Source organism: Podarcis bocagei, assembly GCF_964188305.1.
Source record: "Podarcis bocagei genome assembly, chromosome: 10".
Classification (NCBI taxonomy): domain Eukaryota; kingdom Metazoa; phylum Chordata; class Lepidosauria; order Squamata; family Lacertidae; genus Podarcis; species Podarcis bocagei.
Genome location: NC_138135.1, coordinates 50,420,255 through 50,438,186, shown reverse-complemented (window position 1 = coordinate 50,438,186; position 17,932 = coordinate 50,420,255). Strand labels below are relative to the sequence as shown.

The 17,932-nt window shown below is 41.0% G+C and overlaps 1 protein-coding gene across 6 annotated transcripts in view; it reads left to right on the top strand.

Moving 5' to 3' along the window:
- MON2 (MON2 homolog, regulator of endosome-to-Golgi trafficking) overlaps positions 1-17,932 on the top strand; it is an 83,201-nt gene that overhangs the window by 13,076 nt on the left and 52,193 nt on the right. For 5 of the 6 annotated variants that reach the window (XM_081211397.1, XM_081211393.1, XM_081211394.1 and 2 more), the window contains exons 3-15: positions 2,272-2,399; positions 3,769-3,900; positions 5,269-5,398; positions 6,300-6,397; positions 7,634-7,759; positions 8,712-8,906; positions 9,581-9,705; positions 10,034-10,173; positions 11,227-11,380; positions 12,782-13,017; positions 13,666-13,747; positions 14,596-14,777; positions 16,657-16,769. In XM_081211397.1, coding sequence (XP_081067523.1) covers positions 2,313-2,399; positions 3,769-3,900; positions 5,269-5,398; positions 6,300-6,397; positions 7,634-7,759; positions 8,712-8,906; positions 9,581-9,705; positions 10,034-10,173; positions 11,227-11,380; positions 12,782-13,017; positions 13,666-13,747; positions 14,596-14,777; positions 16,657-16,769 — 1,800 coding nt within the window. In that variant the 5' untranslated portion in view covers positions 2,272-2,312. The remainder of the gene's footprint in view (positions 1-2,271; positions 2,400-3,768; positions 3,901-5,268; positions 5,399-6,299; positions 6,398-7,633; positions 7,760-8,711; positions 8,907-9,580; positions 9,706-10,033; positions 10,174-11,226; positions 11,381-12,781; positions 13,018-13,665; positions 13,748-14,595; positions 14,778-16,656; positions 16,770-17,932) is intronic. The other variant, XM_081211395.1, reaches the window with a different exon arrangement.

The following is a 17,932-nucleotide window of genomic DNA, read 5'->3' as shown; positions in this document are numbered from 1 at the left end:
CCACTTTGTACTGAGTCAGACCATTGCCTACCACACTGACAGCTCTTTGGGGTTTCAGACTAGGGGACATTTCCAGCCCTACCTGGAAATGCCAGGGATTGTTCAGAAACCTTCTGCATTGCAGAGCAGATGCTCTACCACTGAACTATGGCCCTTTGCCCTAATTAGGGAGAATAATTAGCTAATTAGACTTCAAAGATTATATGCCTAGAACACTACAGTAGCACTTGGAAATACTTACTAGTACTTTTTATCTATATCCTAGTACTTTAATTCACATTGTACAATTCCTCTTTAAACTCAACATTATTTACAAGGTCTTAATGTTTTTACATTTAATGGCTGCTTTGATAAACCTGTGAATAATCTTCTAAGACACGATACATCTGTGCATTAATATAGATGCCTTCACTACTTACATTTTCCTAGAAAACCAAATCGAGATTTCTCTTTTAAAAAACAAACAAGCCATACACAGTTTGAGGCCTTTCACTCTCTCTAGGCTTTTCCAGTTTCAAGTAATTGCGTTCTGATATGATTTGAAATGGTATTTTGTATCGTAGAATTGTAGAGTTGGAAGGGACCACGAAGGTCATCAGTACAGTATCTCTGTTGCTATTTCTAATTAATCTGCTGTAGTGTCACTGATAATACAGAACTGGGTTGAGGGGTTATATAACTGATGCCCCTTTGGATTGTTTCTGTAGCTCAGTATGCTGGATATTCCTAATATAATTCTCAGTGTTATGGGTTATAATCTGTTAGTGTTCTTTGCACTGTTGCATTAGCAGATGCATCTGCTCATGGAAGGGGAGGCGGTAATTTGGGCTGATTTTCCTGATGGACCTAACACCTCCCCCAAACTGTTCTGGAGGATTGAGGGACCCTCAGAACAGATTTGGGAGAGGAACTAGGCTAAAGCCACTTCCCCTTCTCCCCCATGAGCAGATGTTTCCTGCTGGATCAAACTTCCTTGTGCTTGTGCAAGAAATAGACTATCACCCTATAGTACCTAATAGGATTCTAGAAAAGAGATGCATTTCATACAACATACCGTATTTTTTGCTCTATAAGACACACTTTTCTCTCCTAAAAAGTAAGGGGGAATGTGTGTGAATCTTATGGAGCGAATGCAGGCTGCGCAGCTATCCCAGAAGCCAGAACAGCAAGAGGGATTGCTGCTTTCACTGCACAGTGATCCCTCTTGCTGTTCTGGCTTCTGGGATTCAGAATATTTTTTTTCTTGTTTTCCTCCACCAAAAACTATGGTTTGGTGCGTCTTATAGAGCGAAAAATACGGTAATTTATGGATCCCATTCTTTACCAGCTCAGAACTTTGGTAAACTTCTGTCAGTATACTTAAGTGAATTTTGAGTGCTGAATCCTGCTTATTTGCATAAGAAGTGGTTGTTTTAATTAGTTTCTTCAGCTAGTCTCTCTCTCCCCACCCCATCCCCAGTTAAGTGGATACTGGATAATGCTTAGTTATAAAACAAAAATCCAGTTTAAAATTTCCATGTTTGGAATCAGAAGTGTATATACTTCCGCAGTAGCTGTAGTTTTGAGAGTTGTGTATTGTACTCACTGTCAAAGGATAAAATTCCAGATAGAGTTTAATATCAATGTATAATTTAAAACTATAATTCCTATAGACTCACTATTGGTATCTTTGAGAACCTGGCACATGTACGATTTTGCAAACCAGGCTACCTTTCAATTAAATTAAATATTACTATACTGTGCAAACAGTGTGTTCACATAGAGCAAGTCTATGTTGAAACAAGTAGGCTGCAACTGAGACTTGCTCTTTGAAGGAAAGGTGACATCAAATCATCAGTCTTCTGTTCCATAGTACTCTGTTCAGACTCTTGTATTCATGTGCAGTGAACATAAGGAGTTATTTTCTGCTGTGTTGGATCACAGAGCTATCTTGCCCATGACAAAATGGGCACATAGGAGAGTCAGTATAATATTGTATATGGTGTATGAGAGTGGGGTAATTCAGAGGCTTGGAAAACAAAGTGAATGCAAGGAGTAAATGCTGTGCAAACAGGCAGGTAAAAGAAGATTCAAGCACCTGTTCCAAAAGGTTATTACCGTGGATGTAAAATTAAAGTAAAAGTTCCAAATTTGTAACTCTTTCCATCTCTTTTATATATATTTTCCATGAAATACCACTATAATTATATTAATTTTCAACAGATTGTTTTCTTTATTAATCAAAGCTGCGGACTTGTGATATTGTATATTTATTTTTTCTCCATTTGAAAGCCTTGAAAGAGAACAGCTCAGAAGTGGTTCAGCCTTTTCTAATGGGCTGTGGAACAAAAGAACCAAAGATCACCCAACTATGTCTAGCAGCTATACAAAGGCTCATGTCTCATGAAGTTGTTTCAGAGGTAAGACTTGGGGTAGTCAAGTAATGATATGGAAGTATTGCCTAATTTACATAGCTGAAGAATCATTAAAAAAATTAGAGTATCCTAATAAGATAATTGACAAGGCATAGCCTTTAGGATCAGTGTAGATGTAACACTACTCCAGAGGGTTGTCTTCTTGCAGGAGCATTCCCCTTCAGTTTTATTTTCAGATGAAATGTATTTAGCATTGTGAGAGTTAGTATGGTGTGTAGTATGTTGAGTGTTGAGGTTGGAGGAGACTCACTCAACCATGAAGCTCACTGAACATTTTTTAACCATTTGGCAACTCTCTCCTACTCTACAGGCTTCTTGTGAGGATAAAGTGGAGTTGGTAGGGGATGAGTCATGTGTGCTGAACTATGTTAGCGTAAAGTAAAGGCAGCGTAAGCATATAAATATACCTACAGCACAATTTTGAGTCATGGTTAGACGCTGGTACACAAACTGCAGTTTAAGGTCTCTCTGGCTAGTGTTAACATTGATGTTGGTGTAGCACAACTTGAAAACTGAGGGGAAGGGGAGGTGTATGCAAGTCACCCAGGAGAATTACACCAAGCCTTACACTTTAGGATTATAATGCAAAATGGTCAGCTGCTCTAGCTTTATTGAGGCTTTGGCTGCTGGTACAACTTAACACTCACCCAGGGAATGAATTCCCACACAAATAAAATTCTCTTTTCAGTGACCTCATCTTGTCTTGCACAGTGCTGAGTCCTCACCCAATACTGCTGCTGGTCCCATCACACTTGCTGATTCTCCCCAGCTTCTAAGCTCCATGACACCCTAGTATTCCTTTCTCCAGGCTATTAAGTTTGAGGAGTGGCCAGGTTGTCCTTCTTGGGACCCTCTAGGGTCACATGCAGTGAACCAGTCTCATGGTATTCTCTCCTTAAGGAGTTGAGCTGGAAGGAAAGCCTATTAGCAGGGTTCCCTGACCCCGCTGTCAGGGGAAGAAGGGTTAAGAGATTATATGCCTTTGCTTTTTCTTCTGCAAGCCAGTCTCCCTCTCTTCTATGACTGCTGCCTCTGGGCTATTTAAACTCAGTAGTTCCAAAAGTGCTTTGTTATTCCCAGGTGGTAGCAGCTTTTCCCTTCCCCACCTCCTTCTTGGGTAGGCAGAGTGAGTTGCAGCCCTGCTTCCCGTAGAGGGGGATTGGGGCCTTCTTAAAAGGTCAGTCAAAGAAGAGAACATATTGCTTGAGGCAATCCCCTGCAGATCTTTACAGGGTGAAAAAGCATTTTCAATATTTATTAAGTATGATAGAATTAATGATTGACACTTCTATAGTCATTTCCCCCCACATAGTATCTTGGCATCGAATAGCCCATCTCAATTTTTGTTCCCAAGGTTGCTGCTGGAAATGTTATCAATATGCTTTGGCAACTGATGGAAAATAGCCTTGAAGAACTCAAGCTTCTTCAGACGGTCCTTGTATTATTAACAACCAATACAGTTGTCCATGATGAAGCACTTTCTAAGGTAGGCATTGTATAAATCAAATTGTGGTATTTCATTATATGTTAACCAATAAATATGAGCTGATCTTGAAAATTCCATGGTGAATCTCAAGTAAGTTTCACAGGCTGTCTTTCATTGTACACCAAAGGAAATATTCAGAAAAATGGCACACCAGTGTGGCTTATTTACACAATCCCTACAGGCCTGTTCAAGTAATACTTTGCAGTGGTGCCTCGCAAGACGAAATTAATTCATTCCGCGAGTTTTTTCATCTAGCGAATTTTTCGTCTTGCGAAGCACGGTGTCGGAAAAGTTTTGGAAAAGCTTCAAAAATCACCAAAAACCTCAAAAAAGGCTACCACACCGCGTTCTATGAGTTGCTCCTCGAAGTCAAGTCACAACTGTATTAACGGTGTTAAGAAAAAGGAAACAAACTTGCAAAAAACGCAAGACGTTTTCATCTTGCGAAGATAGCCCATAGGGAAATTCGTCTTGCGAAGCAGCTCAAAAACCGCAAAACCCTTTCGTCTAGCGAGTTTTTCGTCTTGCGAGGCATTCGTCTTGCGGGGCACCACTGTAGCTTTGAAATTCTTCTCAGGAAAGGACTGAGAGTGACCCATGGTCTCCTATGTTTCCTTAATAATAGCATTCACAAATAGCAATATTAGGAAAAGGATCATTTAGATGTTTCATTAGTGTGGATGAATTAGTAAAATCGGGGGGAAATCCAAGATAGCCCTTTTCGCAATTGGCAAATTGCCTTTTCTGGCAAATATGAGAGTAATCCTTCAGGTGGGCATCATGGCAGAAAAGGACCAAAATATATTTGTTTTGCCAGAAACGTTTTCAATATCATTTTACACTTAGATTATAATTAGGTTTCTGGGCAATGTAAAATGTTTTAAAGCTGGCAAAATAAAATGTTGAGTTAAACTACAAGCTTATCAAAATTACGCTGCAACTACTTAATCTCATCCATTAAAAGTTATGTCAGCTATGGTGATCGGATTATGCATAGTTTGGATCAAGTTTTCAGTAAAAGAGAGCTGCACAGTTGTGAGACTGTCTAAGAGTGTCTCTTTGTATTATTGCTGTTTGTGCTTGGCACACGGGTGACAGTCCGAGGGGCATCCTTGAGGCATTCTTGACATGAAAGTGTTGAAGCAATTGTGTGACTTGTACATTATTATTTTTCTTTTCACATGTGAAGAGGCTTTTGATGAAACATAAAGGAGGAGCCAGTTTCCAAGATAGATGCATTTTAGGATGGCAGAAACTTAAACATCTTTAAATTCAACTTACTTCATGTTTTAGAAACTTATAATTTCTACACCTTAGCTTTGATTATTATTTGGGTTGTGTAATGAGTACTGTTTAAATTTTTTTTAGGCAATTGTCCTTTGCTTTCGGTTGCACTTCACAAAAGACAATATCACAAATAATACTGCAGCAGCCACAGTACGGCAAGTCGTTACTGTTGTTTTCGAAAGAGTTGTTGCTGAGGATGAACACTATAAAGGTGGGTATGTGTTTGTATTGCAATTAAAATATTACATAACATTTGGTACTTATAGCAAAAGTCTGTTTGCTGTAAGTAGGTGGAGCCCAATATAGCAGTACCCTGATTCTAAAAGGAAACAGATTAGTGTATAGCGCTTCATCCACTGGCAGGGGAAGAGGAGTGTGGGGGAAGCGCACCGCCCCTGGCAGCGCGATCCCGGTGGGGTGCCATTGCGGCTGCCCTCCCACCCGTGCTGGGTGCCACGCCCCCAGGATGCGAACCACGCCCCCGGGACACGCACCAGATGAAGCTCCGCCACTGGCTTCACCTGAGGAATTTGGAGGGCCAGGTCAAAGATTATCCCGTTTTATCATCACAGCAATCCTGCATAGGGTATGCTGAGATGAGTGGAGATTTCAGCCTAGGCCTACCCAGTCCAGGTCAAAATTCAACACTCTATTAATTTGGAAAGTGTAACTGATAAAGAAAAGGTGGCTTTTGAAGCATGGATACCAATTTGTTCAAGTGTTACATCATGTGGGTTTTTTAATGAAGCTGTCTGATGTAGGCTTTGAATTGACAGGTTGTTCAGTAACTGCAAGTCATGCTTTTTACCTTGTGTTTAGTTGGAGAAATGTGCTTCTTGATTGCCAGTTCTCTACTACATGCCTTCTGAATGTTACTTGTCACATCTCTGAAACTGGAAAAGTAACTAAATGCAACTCTGTTCTACCCGGCAGTAGCAAGTGGGAAGAGAGAGAGAGCAACTTTGGGGGGGGGGAATGTTGGTGTCGACCACAAGCACCTGCTAAAACCCCCAAGTTGCTGCATCAGCCTTAGTTAATATATATATAAAATTGAACAGCCATGCATTCTTTCTTAACATTGTGTTTCTGAACTGGATCTGTGTTTTGTACAGATATTATAGAGCAACCAATAGGAATTCAAGGAAACAGTAACAGAAGATCTGTCAGCACCTTGAAACCATGTGCTAAAGATGCATATATGCTTTTTCAGGTATTGGAACTTACTTGAATTCTTGTCGTTCTTTTTATTATATACAGTCTAATTTACGTACAAAGTTAAGCTTCTGAGATCAGTCAATAGTCATTTGTTACTTTTGGTTTGAGAGATAATATGATGCAAGCATTTTGAAGAGAGAGAAAAGGTTAACGTACACAGAGCATTCTTAATATTATGGAGGAAAAGCATAGCATGCTGGACATAATTCTTCTGCTCATCTCTAAAAGCTATAGAGCTCAATATACGGAGGAGCTACAGAGATGGTAAAAGGGAGCAATTTGAGAAGCTAAAGGTTTGGATGTGTTTAGCATAGATGAAAGTCAGGATAGTCTCAATGTTTTCAGAAACTTAAAAAGAAACAGTACTGTCTAACTGGTGGATTTAAATTGCTGGACAGAATAATGAAATTAAATAAAGGCAAATGCAATTTCTTAACAATGGACTGATTCTGATATAATGCTGGTTCTAATGCAATGCAAAATCATGGACTGGCAAAACATGGCCCTGCATTCAGCCCTGATTTAAGGCAAATTACAGTTCATCATAAGGGACTGGGTGGCGCTGTGGGTTAAACTACAGAGCCTAGGACTTGCCGATCAGAAGGTCGGCGGTTCGAATCCTGCCAACCTAGCAGTTCGAAAGCAAATCAAAATGCAAGTAGATAAATAGGTACCGCTCTGGCGGGAAGGTAAACAGCGTTTCCATGTGCTGCTCTGGTTCGCCAGAAGTGGCTTTGTCATGCTGGCCACATGACCCAGAAGCTGTCTGCGGACAAACGCCGGCTCCCTCAGCCAATAAAGCGAGATGAGTGCCGCAACCCCAGAGTCGGTCACGACTGGACCTAACGGTCAGGGGTCCCTTTACCTTTACAGTTCATCATCATCTGAACTATGATTTGCCCTTCTCTGAAAAACAGGATAAAAATGAAGAACAGATCCCATTTCTAGACTCAATTTGCAAGGCAATCACAAAGTATAGTAGGCTTCTTTAGGCAAATAGTAGCTTCCTCAAACCAGGAGAGGATATAGAGGATTGTGTATGTGAACGAGGAAGGAGTGACTGAAACTCAGACGTGTTAATACCAGAGTATGGTTTGATGGTATGTCTAAAAATTCCATATGGTGAATTACATGGCAAAGTAAAGACTGGGTGAAAATTGGGGGCGGGGGGGGGGGTTTCCAGGCTGATTCCTGAGAATAAAAGTACAAGAATGTTGTTGGTTTTTTTTAGGATCTTTGTCAGCTGGTTAATGCTGATGCACCTTACTGGCTTGTAGGCATGACAGAAATGACCCGGACATTTGGTCTGGAACTGCTTGAGTCAGTCCTCAATGATTTCCCGCAAGTATTTTTACAAGTGAGTGCTTTTGTTTTTAGAAAGGGGAGGGGAATTTCAGCTACAAAGACTTTAGAAACTGTATATATTGTGGTTGGGGGTCCTAACTAGACACCTGTGAAGGGAAGGGCTCCTTTTCACAGATGGGACCAATATCTGCATGTGGGATCCACTCCTGGAAAGTGAGGGAAGAGGCCATTTTTGCTGATTTCCCCCCATCCTCCTGCGCTGCTTCTTACGCTGTTCCATAGCTCTTCCAACCTTCCAGAGTTGAATTTTTGGAAGCACGAGGGACTGTTGGAGGGAGGGGGAATTAGTGAAAGTTGCCCTACTGCAGGCATAGGCAAACTCAGCCCTCCAGATGTTTTGGGACTACAACTTCCATGATCCCTAGTTAACAGGACCAGTGGTCAGGTGATGGGAATTGTAGTCCAAAAACATCTGGAGGGCCGAGTTTGCCTATGCCTGCCCTACTGCTTCTTTCACTGACAGGAGCTTCATGTGAGCAAAGCTCAGCTTGGGATGCTCCTGTCAGCAGAAGCTCAGTTAAGATCCAGGCCTTTGTTTCTGAAATAGGAAAGACTCGGCCATTTTTGTTAACATCTGTATCTTTGGCATCTGTATGATTGGCGCCTCTTAACCTAATACTTAGATTGTGTTTTGGTTAACTTTAGAGCAACAGAATGAGCAGTACTACCCATGGGGGGATTATCTAAAGGGCAAGGGGGCAATGGGCAGTGCTGGAGTGTGAATGACCATCAGACTTTAAAAGTTCATCAGTGGATTTAAAAGTCCATCAATTTTGCTTCCCCACCTTTGGTATCAAAGGGGTTACTGTGGAAGGTTGGTGAGGTCCCTAGTATAAGCCTATGTGCCTAAACTTTAATGATTGAGATATGTGTGTGTGTGTGTGTGTGTGTGTGTGTGTGTGTATAATTAGTTAGCCTTCTAACAGTGTCCTTTTATTTTCCAGCATCAAGAATTCAGCTTCCTCCTTAAAGAAAGGGTCTGTCCACTAGTAATAAAGCTCTTCTCACCAAATATAAAATTTAGACAAGGTTCCAGTACTTCATCTTCACCAGCACCAGTGGAGAAACCATATTTCCCGATCTGCATGCGCCTTTTGAGAGTAGTTTCCGTTTTGATCAAACAGTTTTATAGTTTACTGGTAAGAGGACGGTTTTAATATCACTATTATGCACAGGATAAGTCTTAAATACCATGCAAAATGTAGTTCCCCCCCCCCCTGAATTTTAAGGGAGCTCAATGTAGAACAGGCTTCTTCACCATCTTTTCTCTTAGCTGTCAGCATTCAAATAATCCCTGGTTATGCTAGGAAATAGTCACACCAATAGTCCTCTGTTTGACTTGAGGGAGGTGGAACTGCAGACACATATGCCTAAAGAGGACCGTGGCAATACTGTAACGCCTTGATAACAGAATAACCTAAGGATAATGCTTCCCCTCAATCTTTAGTTGTTCAGAAATTGTTAGGCTATAGAAAATTATTTATTCCACCTCTTCTTTCCTTCATACACCCTCTCAAAGCTCAGCTTGTCCCTTTGCCACCACCCTCTTGTTCCCACTGAGCCTGTAGCTAAGCCTAAGAATGTGTAACTGGAACAGCAAACTATTCCTTTCCATTTTACCCCATTCTCCCCTTTCTCTAGCCCCCCAAGTGTTATTAGCTTCCTTGCTATGGGACTGTGCCAAATAGCCCTTCTCCCAAAATTGCAAGTGCAAACATTTGCAGAGAGGGGCCCTGCCTTATTAGCAGAAATTCCGTGTTAAGGATACCTTGTTCAGAATTTTCTTTTAATTAATAAAAGTATTTTTGTTTAGGTAACTGAATGTGAGATCTTTCTATCGTTGCTTGTGAAGTTTCTGGATGCAGACAAACCTCAGTGGCTAAGAGCTGTTGCCGTAGAATCGATACACAGACTTTGTGTGCAACCTCAGTTATTAAGGTAGTGCAAGTATATTAGTTGATATACCATATACCAATTAAAGTAAGGCTTTCGATAAAATATTTGGATAATTGAAATAACAGTGCACAGGTATTGTGTTAGGTGTGCATGTATACAAATAGTGGGTCACTGATTTTAATATCCTTAAATTTGTTTTAAATTCTAGAATTTAAATGTTGTCCTGTAGAACATGAAGCCTTTCTGTGGCTACCACATACTTTTTCCAGTCAACATAAGAAAGAGTGTTTCATAATGTAGAGTCACTGATGAAATGACGAAAGCATTTTCTAAATAACTGTGTTTTTACTCTGTCCGAATTGTGTAACAGGTCCTTCTGTCAGTCTTACGATATGAAGCAGCATTCAACTAAGGTATTCCGTGACATCGTGAATGCTCTGGGATCATTTATTCAGTCACTGTTTCTCGTACCAAATACAGGGAATGCATCAGCTGCAACAAACCAAACAGGTAAACTAGACCCTTGGACTATTTTGAGCCATTTATCAGTCAGTCCCTCTTAGGAGCACTGATTTCAATAAACATTTTATTTATTTAGCTCAATTAGTACTTTGAGTTGTATTCATGAGAATGATAACTTGATCATGTTGCAAAAGGTAAAATAAAGCCTTTTAGAAGAACTTCCATAGAGCCTTACTCTGTAACTCTGAATGGAAGGCATGAAGCCTATCATATCAAACAGTTAAAGCTGTCATATTTTTTAACCCACCATACCAGCACCCAGGGCCAGGACACCCATGCAGCAGGTTCTGGATAGCTACCTTTTCTTCCTCAACAGGTGGAGGTGTGGAGGCAGCATTTCCCATTTTCCCTCTAGTGGCAAAATGCCTGGGCTAACCCTGCCAGCGCCTGTTTCAGCAGATACCTCAAAATCTTAATGCAAATGCTGCATCTCATAACTTTTGAGTGGTTTAATTTGCTAATATTTTAAATTTCTGAGCTCTGAGTGACTTTAGCTTTTCAGTGTAGCTCTACTGGTGTCGGTAAGACCTCTTTAATGAAATGCAAGATGCACTAGAAACGATTGGCCAGGAGGGGGCATTCAAAACAGATGGATAAAACATTGTTTGAATAACCTTTGCTTATAGGAATGTTGTCTTAATGATATTAAGAAAAAGGGTTCCCATATATACTCGAGTATAAGCTGAATTTTTCAGCACATTTTTTATGGTGAAAAAGCCCCCCTTGGCTTATACTCGAGTGAGGGTCCTTTCGGGCTGCTCCTTCCTCCTCCTCCGCCTTTGGTGGCGGCGGCGGAGGAACGAGCAGCCCGAAAGCAGCCCTTTTGGGCTGCTTGTTCTTCCTCCACTGCTGCCACCCCCACCAGGTTTGTGAACCAGCTTATACTCGAGTCAATCAGTTTTCTCAGTTTTTTGTGGTAAAATTAGGTGTCTCGGCTTATATTCGGGTTGGCTTATACTTGAGTATATACGGTATGTTGCGCTTAACTAATTAAATTAATATTGAAGTGCAGTTAATTCCCCCACTTGATTCACTGTATAGGAGGAAGCGTGCCTGGTGGCACAGCCTCAGCACAGACCAATCCTGGAATGTTAGGGATGGGTGGAAGTGTGACAGTCTTGCCTGCTTTTGAATACAGAGGAACCTGGATACCCATCCTCAGTGTGTCAACACAGGGCAGTGCTAAAGCTACCTAGTAAGTAAAATATTGATCTTTAAAACCATGAATTTGCCACATCCTAAGTAGTTGTAACTAAGCAGGAATATGGAGAAGATGTGTTCTGGAAACAGCCCTGGGTAGCATCAGGCAAGTGCTACCCTGGCGGGCACTTGGAGTCGTTCTGATCGTGTCTGTGTATTGGTTTCTTTCTTGATTGTGCCTCAGATCTGTTTCTTCTCCAGATGGATTAGAAATTACTTTTCTGTGGTGCCCTAACCTCCTTTGAGTACATATTTCCTCTGGTTTCTTATTAGGCTCTATTTATTTGGGTTGCTGGTCAAGTCTTGGGATGGTTTATAATTATAGTGTGTTTCTTTAGTTATGACATCAGACCTCTGATGACCCTAAAGAATTACCAGCACAGATATATGTTGTAGTGTTGAATAATTTATATTTGTAAGGTAGATTTTTTTTTTATCTGTATAAATAAATTGAACGCCTGCATTTCTGTAGGCTTTCAGATGATTGAAATGCTTACTAACACACTAAGAAACAAGCCTCATTGGACACAATTGGCTCATGCACATGCAATGGTAAACAGTGCTTTAGCACTATGTGGACAAAGCACAATGATTCCAAGTACGTGGGAGACGGAGGAAGACTTCAAACCACAAAGCTGGCTTGTTTAGCAACTTACCATTGCTTAATTTAAACCAGGATTCCTGGTTTACATATAATGCTAAGCCAATCATCTTTAAAATAGAAAGGAATCATGGCTTCCCAACTGTGTGGGTGCAGGAGGAGGAAGTTTGAGAGCCTGTTCCATCTTCAGTAAGGCTTATTCACATAGTGCTAAAACATGGTTTAGTATTATGTGCAAACCAGCCCTCCGGCAGTAACTTCCAAGTAAACATACATAGGATTGCAGTGTAAGTGAATACATCTGGGAAATATTTGAAAGGTTTAGGGAGCTAGCTCTCCTTTGAGCATTGATGTTTGGAGCAATTAACTATGATTGCACAGAATATGCTAGTATCAGTGTAAGAAACCTCAGTTTTACAGCAATATTTCAGTTCTAATGTTAATCTGATATTTGGTTTGGTTTGCAAATTGTGGTATTTGCAACAGAGTATTTTGTTAGCTAAGTGATGGGTACCAAGGGCATATTATTCCTTTTGCTTACATTTACAGTAGTACCTCGGGTTAAGTACTTAATTCATTCCCGAGGTCCATACTTAACCCGAAACTGTTCTTAACCTGAAGCACCACTTTAGCTAAAGGGGCCTCCTGCTGCCGCCAGAGCACAATTTCTGTTCTCATCCTGAAGCAAAGTTCTTAACCTAAAGCACTATTTCTGGGTTAGCGGAGTCTGTAACCTGAAGCGTATGTAACCCGGGGTACCACTGTATTTATTTAACCCTCCCCCTCCCTTCTTAGCCTAGAGATGTTGGACAAAGTTGAGCCACCCACAATTCCTGAAGGCTATGCTATGTCAGTAGCATTCCATTCTTTACTGGATCTTGTCCGTGGCATCACTAACATGATTGAGGAAGAATTGGGACAGGTTGAAATGGAGAGTCAAGTAACAACAGCTGATACACAGTCTTCACCGACACAGTCCTCAGACCTGCAAGATTCTAATTCAGCGTCCGACCAAACTGACAAAGAAACAGGTATGTGATAATGATTGGTATTGGTTAAGGTTAATAAAATGAAAGTAATATAAAGCTGCTTGCAGATGTATAGGACCTGGTTTAGGTATTTCTTTGTGTAGGTGAGCTCTACTTCCTCCTCACCTTCACTTTTTAACTGAATGTAAATTACTTCTTTCTTTTTATTGCCCCCTCTTCCTAGTTTTTCAAGAGGAATGCTTGTTTTGGTTCCTACTCATCCCCATTTTTGTAGTTGCCTTGCATTATTATAATTTCTAAGAACATGTATATATGTCTACTTTTTCAAAAAAAACCACTGAACTAAGGTGCCTAAAATAGTTTTTTTGGATCTTGGATTTTCTCTTGAAAACTTGCCCTGACAGACAAAGCTATGGTCCTCATTAGATAATTTGTCACACCTCCCAGCCAGGCTGTTGCTGTTATTCATGGCAGCCATATTTGATTCTGAAACTGTAGAGTGGAAAGGTAGTCCAAGTGAACCCAGTCTGCCTTATAGCCTGTCTTGTACCAACTTACTGGAAATGTCTAGTAGACTGGAAATGGGATATATATATACTAAAAGAAAAATGCATCAGAAAGTGAGTCTGCTATACTGTATTCATGTTACTAAATGTTGTTTTAAAATTACTCTCATCCTCCCCTCCCAAGTCAGCAGAGCAGTTTGGGAAGAAATGGTGAACGCTTGCTGGTGTGGTCTACTTGCTGCACTGTCTTTACTTCTGGATGCAAGGTATTCAGTCAGTTTACAATTACATTTCATTCTTCAGAGCTTTCTCTTCTTACCTTGGTTTTGAAACAAGTTTGAAACTTAGAACCTCAACTGCGTTGAGTACCGAGGTAGCAGAGTTTCCAAGGACTAAAGAAGACATAATTATACGTTGAGGGGGGAAAGCATAAAAGATTGGATGTGACTCACTAATAGATTTATTGGGTGTTAAGAATATTATATAGGCCTTTTTTTCTCTCTGCAGAAATATTTTGTTATTTACTTAGCTTTACAGTGCTTCAGTTATAAGCATGCATGGCACAGCTGTGTGGAAATGATTTGTTTACTCTTAAAGGACAGCTTTATTTATTTATTCTTCACGTTTTTACAACAAACAGTTTGCCAATCAGTCAAACTGACTAACAATGGGGATTTAAAATACAGCTAAATAGCAAATGAATCATTTAAAAATAATGTTATACATTAAAAGTGTTAATCCCCAGCCCATTTACAAATCAGTATGGTTTAGAAAAAAATCCTTTTTTTCTGCATATCTGAAATGTGTAGATTTTAAGAATACGGTATTATAAAACTGGTGTTATTTAAAAAACTTGATCAGAGTTAAATGTCTCCTGTATCTTTATAGTAATTTTTTTTGTCAGCGTTTTGTGACATTTTGATTAGTCCTGGTAACCTGCTATGAATTTTTGATTCTACCCCCTCCCCCCATGGGCCAACATGACTGCTGATCCTTTTTGAATATTTTCATAGGATTTTTTCCTCATAGTAAATGTGTGACATTATGAGTGTTCCCTTTTCGGCTTCTTCTTATGTGTATGAATCATGCCTTTTACTTATTTGTACTATTTCAGCACTGATGAAGCTGCCACAGAAAATATTTTAAAAGCAGAATTGACTATGGCTGCACTGTGTGGAAAACTTGGTCTCGTAACATCAAGAGATGCCTTCATTACTGCCATTTGCAAAGGCTCCCTGCCTCCTCATTATGCCCTAACTGTGCTGAACACTACTACTGCTGCACTTTCTGGTAAATGTAAGGATATTATTTGGTCTTACTTTTCTTCTTGTAAACAAGAGCATACCCAATTATAAGCAAACAGCCATAACATGGTTGAAAATTTTTGCTTTTCCAGACACATATTTGATAAACAAGTGCTTGGCAGAATGGTATATGATGCTATGGAAGTGTTTGAGGTGAACCATAGTCTTTTGTGAAATAATCTGGTCTTCCCTATCTACAGCCACTTGAGATATATCCTGATCCTGAAAGAGTAGTATTTTTTTTCTTTCAGAGGCAGAATCACATTAACAGCCCACATGAGTGATCTGTTCTTCACCCCCTTTAAAGCCTTGCAGCTTGATTCCTTTTATTAAACTGAAAATAATATTTATAGCTTTAAATGTAATAGAAATTGTATTAAGAACTTTAGGTACAGCATAACCTTCATATCTGCCACAGACCATAAGTGTGACTATAACCCATTTTTAAAAAGAAATGGCTTTTAAAATAGCCTTTAGAGCAACTACCGTATTTTTCGCCCCATAAGACGCACTTTTTCCCCTCCAAAAATGAAGGGAAAATCTGGGTGCGTCTTATGGGGCGAATGCAGGCTTTCGCTGAAGCTTGAAGAGCGAGAGGGGTCGGTGCGCACCGACCCCTCTCGCTCTCCAGGCTTCAGGAAGATATCCGCCGCCCAGGCAGCCCTGTGGGAGGTCCCACAGGGCTGCCTAGGCTGCGGATAGCAGCCTGCTTCTCGGAGCGTCGGGCGCCCTGAAGGCAGAGCGCCCGACGCTTCGGGAACAATTCCGCAGCCCAGGCAGCCCTGTGGGAGGTCCCACAGGGTTGCCTAGGCTGCGGATAGCAGCCTGCTTCTCGGAGCGTCGGGCGCCCTGAAGGCAGGGTGCGCAAGGCTTGGGGCGGCAGCGGACTGCTTGCGCGCACCTAGAAGCTTGGGGCGTGCTGAGGTCAGCGCGCCCCAAGCTTCTGCATGCCGGCAAGCAGTCCGCTGCCGCCCCAAGCCTCCCGCACCCGGCAGGAGGTCCCGCCGGGTGCGCAAGGCTTGGGGCGGCAGCGGACTGCTTGCCGGCATGCAGAAGCTTGGGGCGCGCTGACCTCAGCACGCCCCAAGCTTCTGGATTAGCGCAGGGGTCCGCTAGCCCTGGGAGAGGCGCCGGCTCTCCCACGCTAGCGGAGACCTTGCCGGCACGCAGAAGCTTGGGGCGCGCTGAGCTCCGCACGCCCCAAGCTCCTGGTGTAGCGCAGCGCACCTGGGGGGGAAATAAAAATTTTTTCCTTCATTTCCCCCCCTAAAATCTAGGTGCGTCTTATGGGCCGGTGCGTCTTATGGGGCGAAAAATACGGTATATTCCCTTAATTTTTTTCTAATATATTTTCTTGGGGTTTTTTTAATATTCATGGGTGTCCTTTTCAGTGATGTGGGGTGGAATTTCTGGAAACTTTTTTTTTTTTTTTTTACTTTACCTCTTGTGATTTTTAAAGGGATTAACTATTTGCCCTTTTAGAAATAAATATAATGTATCAAATGTTACTTCTGTTACCAATCCTAAAAATAGTTTGGTGTTGGTAACTTAAATAAGTAAAATTATTTCTATGTGTCTGTATTTTCAAACTTCATATCCTTTTCAGAGGGTTAGATGCAGGCTTTATTCCCACAGGCGAAGGCAACTTCTGAGGAGAGTTGCGGTCAAGGGATGCTTCTGCTGGGGACAGGCAATTTTTGCCAGCCTCTCCCTGAAATTCACGGCAGCAGGACCCACTCTCTTCCAGAGGGTTTGGGAAACTTTCTGGGTGCAGTAGTATGAGAGGTGGGAATTGCCCAAAATTTCTGTCTTGGGAAGGTGAAGTCTGTACCTTATAATTGAAATCTTAGAATTCTTCTTTTGCTTTTTAGCATATTCCATCCAGGGGCAGAATGTTCAGATGATTAGTCCATCAAGTGAGTCTCACCAGCAAGTTGTAGCAGTAGGACAACCACTTGCTCTCCAACCACAGGGAACAGTAATGGTAAAATATAATTTGTAAATATCATTTTCTTATTTGATGGTTTAATTTTACTAGACTTTCACTTTTATCTCAAAAGTCCAGTGATGCATCTGCCCCATAGTCCAGCGGATATATTGGAGTGAGCATGTAGTAAAAGAAAGTAATGTGGAATTGGATTTGAGGGACTTAGCAGGAATATTTTAGAAGCATGCCGCATACCTAATTACCTTTGTGTGTCAATGAAATGTCCGACTGATTTCAGTTAACTGAAAGGGCCTCCTCTGTATCCAGTTTTGGTCACCAATATTTAAGAATGTTAGCAATTCAGTTCATGTTGTTTAAAATATTAGCATCTAATTTTGCAGCTTTTAGAAAAGCACCCAGATTACAAAAAGTATCTAGCAGAATTTCGGTGGTTGATATCTTAATTTATGTGCAAAGATGGAGCCACTTAACAAATATCATTTAATAACAACAACAATAATTTTATTATTTATATTCTGCCCATCAGCTGGGTTTCCCCAGACACTGTGGGTGGCTTACAGCATATATAAAAACACAATAAAAATTTGAACATTGAAAAACAGACTATCTTATATCTTAACAGCTTTTGGGATAAAGGTTGACTGTAGCAACAAAAAGATTATGGACAAGATCTGCACCAGCAGGTGCAAAGGGATTTCCCCTTTCTCTCCCTCCCACATGTACTCTGGAGGGTCTTCCATTCAGAGCAGAAGTAGGGGAGCAGGGCCTGCAGGGAGAAGGACAGGAACGAGAAGTCTCATGTGCACAAGCAAGCTACATGTCATCCTAAGCATGCAAACCTTAAACATACTTATCCCATTAAACACACATTGGATTGTACTATTAATCTTGTGTTGCAAGTATGCATACATCATAACGTATGAATGGTGGCATAGAACGTGGTCTAAATTTACCAGTCAGGGAATTGTACATGGCAGCTTTCCAAACCATATGTCCAAACAAGAAATCTTGCACTCAGTGCTTTTCATGCATTTTGAAGCAGACCTTCTTTTACGAACAAAGAAGATGTGAATCAGCATTTGGAATCTTGGCTTGTTTGCCATGGACTTACATTCATCCTATTTTCAGCAATTTTACACAAAGCATTTATATAGGTTTGGGTGAATACTTCAGTTAATTTGTATTCACATTTCAGTTTG